Consider the following 9,389-nt stretch of genomic DNA (forward strand, 5'->3'; position numbering starts at 1 on the left):
AATTGTTTCATAACGTTCATTCCCGATTCAGAGAAAAATAAACAGTGCCAATATCAATGTAAATAAAAAAGGCCCGCCAATCATGTCACTTTTTCTTTTTTTATGGACAAAAAAGTATATATATATTGTAACATTAAATATGCATGAATTTGTTACTTTGGGTTTTTGATAAATTATAGTTTGATTTGCTTTCTTATATTTTTAGTTTTACTAACATGCTCCCAAAATATATCAAAGTCAAACACTGTGTACGATTGTACAGTTGTTTCCTGCAAGGTATTTATTGAAAAGAGTTTTATGTGAAGAGAGTCATTTTACGTCCAGCGCAACCTGAACTCAGCACGAAAACATTAAAAGAGGATTTACTCAAATTTTGTCTGAATCAGAAAAAGAGAGAAAGAGAGAAAGAAAATCTATAAAAGAGCAGAATCTTTCTATTCTGGTGTCATTTTAAGCAGACATTGTCCACTGTATGTGTAAATACTATGTGAGGTACATTTTGTGAGACAATGAAAAAAGTTAAAAATAAAATAAAAAACAAAATCACTTTTAAAGATGTAGGGCTGATTGACAGATTAAAGGGGTCCATCCTGCTCCAATCCTCCTCCTGTTCAGTTATGATGATGTACAACAAACCCAAATAAGGGCTTAAGGATTGATTTTACAGGATGTCCACCAAAAAACAAAACAAAACAAACAAATACTAAAGTATAACAGAACAATAATAGTGAATAAAAAGAATTATGCAAATGTTGTTTGTGCTGCAGGTTTGTTTCTTGTGTTGGGGTGAGTGAGGCTTCATTAACTCTTGGTCATCAAAGTTACCCATAATTGCTTGTGTTTGACACTTTTTCCACATATAAAGGCATATTTATTACAATATAATATTTTCTACAATGCAATCCAACAATAATGCGTAATAATAACATTTTATATTTATTCAAACGTTTATATAGGCATTAACAAGCACAAAATTGTCACCCAAAAAAAAAATTTAAATTAAAAATGAAAGGAACTAAAGGAATAGTTCATCCCCCAAACACCCTCAGTGCATCCAAGATGTAGATTAGTTTGTTCCTTCATTGGAAACCAATGGAACCTCTGCAGTGAATGGGTGCCACCAGAATGAGAGTTCAAACAGATGATAAAAAACATCACAACCATCACTTGTTTTCACAAAAATCCTAAATGCTTTTAACCATTGCTTCTGGCTAAAATACGTTGTCTCTATCCATAATATTGCTTTCTCCAGTGAAGAACTCATCTCATCTGAATCAGGGGAGAAGTATGCACAATTCAAGCACCATTTACAAGCAAAAACAGTCCAAAACGTTTCTAAACAAACATGCCAGTAGATTTTGATGTGAGAGGACAACGGGATCGATTTTTTTTAACTGGAGGAAGCGTTATTATGGATTATGGACAGAAGGGATGTTTAAAAATAAAACGCCTTATATTTGTTTCTTACAAACATGCAGCTTTTCACTCCACAAGATGTTAACTGATGGACTGGAGTGGTGTGGATTATTTGAGGATTATTGTGATGTTTTTATCAGCTGTTTGGACTCTCATTCTGACGGCACCCATTCTCTGAGCAAGTGACGTAATGCTACATTTCTCCAGATCTGTTCTGATGAAGAAACAAACTCATCTGAGTTTATAGCAAATGTTCCTTTTTGGGTGAACTATTCCTTTAACTTATTTCCTTTGCACTGTGACACTTTCATTACAATTAAAACACCTTCCAGAATTTTCACAACTCTTATGCAAAAAAGACCATATAGTATTTTTACTGTAACATCCTAAAAACAAGCCATATTACAGTATAACGACATTAAGAATAATGGAAATTAAAAACAAAATCAAATGTTCTAGATACAATACAGTGATGGGAACTGGGGCAAATATGTTTAATTGTTATGTAAATAATGTCATAATGCAAAAGCATTAATGGCCCTAAAAACAGGCTTCATTTTCTTATTTGTTTTCTTTTGATTTGTGTTTAAAATGCATTACTATATGAATAGTGGAATACTGCTGGTTAAAATACACCATTTAAGAATTCTTCCAGCATTGACCGCCAATGCAAGACAACATAAATATGTTCACCGATACACATTTCAATATATGCATGTTTTCAAAGCATTATTAGCCACATTAAATGTTAACAGCAATAAATTGGAACAGCTAAGGTCACTGTAGTGAGTGGCCATATACATTGTCTCCATGATAAATCATTTGCACGCATGTATTGAATGCTGTCACTCTAATTCAATGGCATATGCTGCAGGCTGATGCATTGCATGTAATCCATGAGGAAGTCGTTTCTTCCTGCCTAATTGTCCCTGGACATCAGATTCTAGGAAATGTCTTCTCAGTCTGTTTCAATTCAGTCCACTCCAGCAACAGTAGAAGCTCAACGCTGATTTTATTTATGGTGCATTGCACCACGGCAATCAACATGCTAATTAAATGTGCAATTAAATTATTCTTCAACTGATTTATGTCTGCAGAGGGTTTGTAGTAAAAAGAACTGAGAGAGTGAGAGATGGACGGAAGAGAAGATGAGGGAGAAATAGAGGCTGGAATGATCTCGCATAATGGACTAATTAGCGGCCAAACCCTGGATGACCCTTTATTGTTGTCAGTACTAGCACAGGCTATTGTTTATCACGCCACTAATTCTAGAGTACCAGGACAAAACAGCCTACAGAACTGACAAAATAAAGGTTTGTGTACCAAGGAAGCATTTTGAATTAATCTGTTCAAGATATTCAGAGCTATTCTATCATGTGTGGGTGCCACCTCCTCCATTTTATCACTAATGTTTTTCCTGACCACACTGTACAACTCATTACGTATCTACACTGTCAGATAAAAAAAAAATGCATATGAGCAGTTACAAATCTGCTTTGATTAAGAATAAATTGAGAATACAGGATGGTTTAAAACAGACCTTCAGCTCCATCCTTTGGAGAAAGTCTAAAGAGGCCATAATTAAATAAATAAATAAATATAAATAAATAAAATAAAATAAAATAAAATAAAATAAAATAAAAAAATATTTTTCACCTGTGCCCACTCCACATTTTAGGCAAGATGGGTCCAAACAAAACAAAAACAACAACAACAACAAAAAGTACAATTGCAAAAAAACCAAACAAACCAAAAAGTGTTTGTATTTAATTTTATAATGAATAAATGTAATAATTAATAATTATTAAAAACATGATTATCAGTTGTGAAAACTCATCGCCTTTTCACAAAATTTGTCAATCTCCACAATGTGTTATTTTACGCCATTTGTGCAACAACATGCACGTTTTATTTGGTCCGAATGATGAGGAGGACCTTTTTTTATTTATTAATTTTTTTAATAAATAAAGTATTTTATTAATAAAATATTAACTTCTCATGACCGCTGAAGAGTTTTAATATTTATTGAGATATTTATTGTAAATCCTTATAAACAGTCTGAAGGGGTCATATGTTGTTATTTATTTTTTTATTAAAAGTCATCACCAGTGCCCCTTTCGTTTTTTAGGGCAAGTGGATAGAAACAAACAAAAAAAAAAATATTTGTACCTTTAATAATTAATAAATAATAATACAATTATAAATTATCTACAATTAACAAGCTATCAGTTAAAAGTAATCGCCTTTCGACAAAACTTGGCAAAATTAGTGCCATTTTATGCCATTCGTGCAGCTCCAGCGGATAAATTTTATAGATATATACAAGCTGTTGATTCTCAAGAGCATTGCAGAGTTTCAGTATATATTAAAATATTTATTGTAAATTCATATAAACATCAGTCGGTTCGGCTGATCGCGTGCGTGAGTAGCGCACTTACATGTAATTGTAACTAGTGTAACTCGTAGTAGGTGAAAAATGGACAGAAACCTTCAGAATGAAGACTAATTTTTTATATTATATGCTTAAAAAATGGTCAAATATTTTACAGCTGTGAAAAGAGGTGTATTCTGAAACTGAACCTCATCTGTCAGGACAGGTATGTTCCTTTAAAAGACACACCTTTATATTTCTGTGTTCAACTGTCTTCAACACTTGCTTTGCTGGGAACAAAACATATTTCTCTCACCATTGTGGGTGTTAATGAGGTATGTGGGACGTTTTCGCTCTTGTGAGACTGGAGTTCACTGAGCCTGGCCTCAATGCCCTTGAATTTCACATGTAAAGCTGATGAAAATGAATAAAAGGAGGGTACAGTACATGACTTAGATGTGTTTGGCAGAGGGAAATGATATGTCTGTCACTCAAAAGACAGTTTTTTTTTGTCTTATTGAGACTGCAGTATGTAGTGGTTTATGCCACAGCTGTGAGCACTGTGACTCGAGATTATTGAAAGAGTACATTTGTTCTGAAAAATAAAAAAATAAAAAAACATACAGAAATAAACAGATGAATGCTACAGCAGCGCCGAGCAGGAGGGCCAGCCAATGGAAGACCTTGTGACTGTCATGAGCAGCAGGGAAGGACAGACCACAGAGACAGAGGAGGAAGGCACTCAATATAATCTCATTCTTCAGAATGGCAAACAGCGGTTTTAAGCTTTGGAGTCTTGACAACTAATTGGATTCAGAGTTCAAATCATTCACAGGGACAAATGTGATGTGTCACTCTGATATAAGATGGTTAGGTGAACCTCAGTAAGGTCACATTTTACATTTTACAAAGCTCACAGTACATTTTGCATAAAGAAAATAAAGCCTATGTTAGGACTTTTTGTTTTGTTTTGTTTTGCTTTCTGGCATTATTGCCATGACAGTTAAACACATTTCCCTTATTCTCATTACTGTAATACATCTGGATGTGATTTCTGTAAATCATTCTCAATGATTTTCTAATTAGATTCCCATTAGTGGAATACAGTATTTTTTTATCTCAAAAAAAAAAAAAAAAGATAAAGCCAATAAAATGAATCCAAATCAGCCTAAACGAAGATCCAGCTAGCATTGTGTATAAATATGAATGAAATAAAGCATAAACATAAAAATATATTTATATAATTACTTTAAAAAGTAAATATTTTAATTGTATTATTTATTATATTTTTAAATCGTAAAACAAATATTAATAAGTGTTTTTTTTTATTTTTGATACATTTATATTTCACACACACACAACATTTATTGTATAGTATATATAGTTTATAGTAAATTATATATATTTTTTATTTTTAGTTGATTTCAGTCGTATTTACAAATCATGCTAATTGGGTTGCTATGTTTTAATTTAGGCTGATTACAATTTTATTGGCCTTATTTTTCATTGAGATACAGTAAAAAAGTGTGTTCTTGACATGTTTCATGAGATTGATCTGTTTGAATTAATTTTCTTCAGAATATTGGGTTTACAGTGTAGGTCACTATTATTCACAATAGAGTAATCACACACAATATTGATATGTGTAATTAACTGAATAAAGACAGCAACAAAATATTCTCTCACATTTGTTTACCACTTGTATAAAAGGGTGTGAGAGAAAAACAGATCATTCCTGTCTCTAATTCTGCAATGTCGCATTTGAGTCCTTACAGAAACACACAAGGGTGTCGTTAAAATCTTCGAGATGTCTGATTATCTTTTTTTTTTACTCCACTGAACCTGCCAGATGCAGGAATTATCACACCACTATATTTAGTGCCATTTGTTCTTCAAACAAGTTCATGCACAGCCTGCATTCTCCTTTAATTTCATTTGTCAAAGTGTAAAGTGTGAACTTTAGTTTAGTTCATCCAACACTTTGATGTTGATGATGCCAGCATCAAACCAAACCCTTTTCTGAAAATACATCATAATACATAGCCTATCACAGCCAGGACACAGATAGGATCAATTTAGCTTCATACACTACGAAACTGTCCATCATTATTGATGAATGTGAAATGGAATAAGACCCAAGGCCAGACTGAGCGATTCAAGTCACCTTTGGCCTTTAGCACCCATTAAAAGGGCCTGCTGACACTGAAGCAGCTCATCTAGATTTGTACAAATCTGTTGTTTTAAAAATGATTCTTATTTTAAAATGACATGTGAAAAGTTAGGTGTTGCTAAGGAAAATCTCTTCAGGTGAAAATCATCTCTGAAGCAGCATGCATGAGGAGCACAATCTAACTTGCTTGGCGTGACACAGCACTCTCGCTTACCAAAAGCCGTTGAGGGTGATGTGCTGCCACCCTGCGGTCATTCAGGCGAATGCGCCACTACCAGTAACTTTTAAAAAAAAATTATTTTATTATTTTATTGCAATTTTTAGAACAAAGAACATATAAGGGCAATAACATTTAAACTGAAAACAAATACTTAAAATAAATAAATAAAAACTAAATAAGAAAAGCAATAAAAAAAAAACTCACGTCTGTAAACAAGTACAAATAATTACAAATTATTCAAAGAATAGATTTAAGGCTTTAAAGTAATTTACAGTTTTTTTTGCTTTGTTATTTCTTGTTTCTTTTAACGTATACAAGTAGTGACCTATTTCTATTCTGAAATGAGTAAAATTAGGTTTTTTCACTTCCCATTTACATTTGTGAATAAAGAATTTTCCATATATAATGAGTAAATTCACAATATACCAAATCTTGAAGTCAACAGTATACTCATAAAAAAATAAAACATCCTTTTCTTTGAGTTGCAATTCAATATTAATACTTTGTTTAACAAAAAATACCAAATCACCCCAAAATAATTTTGTATAAATACAATCATAAAATAAATGAACAATACTCTCATTTTCCTCTTTACAGAAAACACACTTCAAGTCAATGTCTTTACAAAACTTTGCAATTACCTGTTTTACAGGATAAATAAGATGAACGATCTTGTATGATACTTCTCTAATTTTATTTGTGATACAAAAACGTCTGGAGATCTTAAAGGTTTCTTTCCAGTTGACATCTTGAAATTGTGATCTCCAAAAACCAATGGCTAAAGGAACACTGGAAATTTGGCAAATCGTTCTAAGATAATTATTATTACATTTTTGTTCTTTTATATTTATACCTTCCAGTTTAACACTGAAATCTAAATTTGGTTTTTCGACTATATCATTTTCTAATAATTTCCTAAATTCTGAAGGAATGGCATTAATTACCATCGTAGACTCCTTAACAGGTATATAAAATGAACATTTTTCTAAAAACTCTGAATATGTAAGCGCATGACCATTACTACTATTCAAAAGTTGAAAAACCAACAAAATATTTGCTCTAAACCAATTACCACTACCAGTAACTAAAAACACGTTTTGCTCTGAATTTAAATAAGCAAATACTTTTTTAGGATTGAATCATTATTGCAGTGATAAATATGTTTTTGGCAAAATATTTCTATTTTTAGTGTGAAAGCTTGTTTTCATTTTAAAAGTGTTTTATTTTTTCTTTAGGTTTAAATTGTTTTTATGATTTAGCCTGCTTAATTAATTAGCTTTTCATCAGCTCACAAACCTCCTGTTATTCCTTCACAAACCCCAGTTTGGCAAACCCTGACATTTAATTCATTTCATGTTGTTGATAATAAAGAATAGAATATATTTTCGTTCTCTGTATGTTTATATGAACTGGGTACAAAATTCCTATTGAAATTTGTGTGGTAAAGTTAAGTTAGGTCAAAAGCCATCTAAAAGTAATCAAAAAGTGGTCCGATTACGTTACGTAGAATGTGTAATCTAATAGATTACGTTACAGTTTGCGGCATGTAATTTGTAATCATTAGACAGTTTGGCCATTTCTAATTATTTTTTGGGGGGGGGGGGGGGGGGGGTAGTAAGGCTCCAGCCGTATTAAACTGATTGATGCATTGTTATGTTTATTGATATACATTACCATCAAAAGTTTGGAATAATTCCGTATATATATTATATTATTATATATATACATAAGGAGATTGATTGCTTGCTTTGTTCTCATTCGTAAGTCGCTTTGGATAAAAGCGTCTGCTAAATGACTAAATGTAAATGAGAGAGAGAGAGATTATTAGTCCATTTATTATATAATTATTTTCATATATTATTTTCTAGGTATGACAGGCTTAAGATGTCGAAAGCAGTAGTGGTTGGAGATCTCAATGTGGGAAAGACATGCTTAATAAACAGGTAAAATGTATACATTAATATACCTTAATTTAAATGATACATGTATTTTTCATGGACATTAAGTTCCATTATTTGCTTGTATGTCATAGGTTCTGTAAAGACGTGTTTGAGAGAGACTACAAGGCTACTATTGGTGTTGACTTTGAGATTGAGAGATTTGAGATGTCTGGGCTGCCCTTTTCTCTTCAAATGTGAGTAGTTATTTTCTGAATGATTTAAATAACGTCTGTTCATTTGAAATTTTCATGTCTTTTATATTTGTTTTTTTGCACATTACAATATTTGCAGATGGGACACTGCTGGTCAGGAAAAGTTCAAATGCATCGCATCAGCATATTACAGAGGAGCTCAAGGTAAAATGCAGGTTCTCATTTAAACGAACAGTTCACCCAAAAATTAGCATTTGCTGAAAATGTACTTGCCCTCAGGCCATTTAAGATGTTGATGTGTTAAGGGTTTGATTCTTCATTGGAACAGATTTGGAGAAATGTAGCATTACATCACTTGTTCAGCAGGCTGTTCTCAAATATCACACCAGAGATATCACTTTAACACTTAGCACTTCACCTGGACCCACAAATATTACACAACATGCATTTGACACATGTGTGCCAGTCACACACTCAAACTGACATGTTTTTTGAGTATTTGTAATGTATTTTTGTTGGTTTCCAAGGTGTAATTTCTCCCACACAAAGTGGAATACATTATGTTTTAAGGGGAAAACTAAACATTTTTTTAATGTCAAAATACGTTTGACATAACTTCAGTGCGTCTATTACAAGTGTCAGGATTTATGGTGAAAATGTATGCAGGTTGCCATAACAGCAGCCATGAAAGATCGCGCGGTGTATCTCCTGCACCACGTGACTGCGGGTTCCGGCTCGTGGTTGCTATGGCGATGGCTGTAGGATTTGATGCGGAGAGTCAGTACGCAGTCTGCAGAAATCAAACTGCGCTGCAGGAATATCCGTGAGTACACGACAACTTCTCGATGTATACAGTCTCAGCAGCTCTTAATGAGCTAAAACGACGATTATCAGTGTTTCTAAAGGATTTTTTAAATGATAAAATACTAACTGCGCCGTTACAGCGCTATGTTGTGTTGCCATTCCCGTACAAAAAATGCAGCTCTGTTTATTTAGTGTTTATAGAGGTATTCACTTTTTTAACCATAAATATTTTCTACAGTCTTCTGTATGAAGTAAATGACTCTACCAAAAGATAACTAGCATGTGTGTATATATATATATATATATATATATAAAG

At 32.7% G+C, this 9,389-nt stretch overlaps 1 protein-coding gene across 1 annotated transcript in view; it reads left to right on the forward strand.

Annotated features, from left to right (window-relative positions):
* The first annotated feature begins 4,461 nt into the window (after positions 1–4,461).
* Positions 4,462–9,389, forward strand: part of LOC107688436 (ras-related protein Rab-36-like) — a 7,886-nt gene continuing 2,958 nt past the window's right edge. The window contains exons 1-4 of the mRNA XM_016486103.1: positions 4,462–4,565; positions 8,046–8,120; positions 8,210–8,311; positions 8,409–8,473. Of these exons, the coding sequence (XP_016341589.1) occupies positions 4,462–4,565; positions 8,046–8,120; positions 8,210–8,311; positions 8,409–8,473 (346 nt within the window). The remainder of the gene's footprint in view (positions 4,566–8,045; positions 8,121–8,209; positions 8,312–8,408; positions 8,474–9,389) is intronic.

The sequence above is a fragment of the Sinocyclocheilus anshuiensis genome, unplaced genomic scaffold, assembly GCF_001515605.1.
Source record: "Sinocyclocheilus anshuiensis isolate Anshui unplaced genomic scaffold, SAMN03320099.WGS_v1.1 scaffold205, whole genome shotgun sequence".
Taxonomy (NCBI): domain Eukaryota; kingdom Metazoa; phylum Chordata; class Actinopteri; order Cypriniformes; family Cyprinidae; genus Sinocyclocheilus; species Sinocyclocheilus anshuiensis.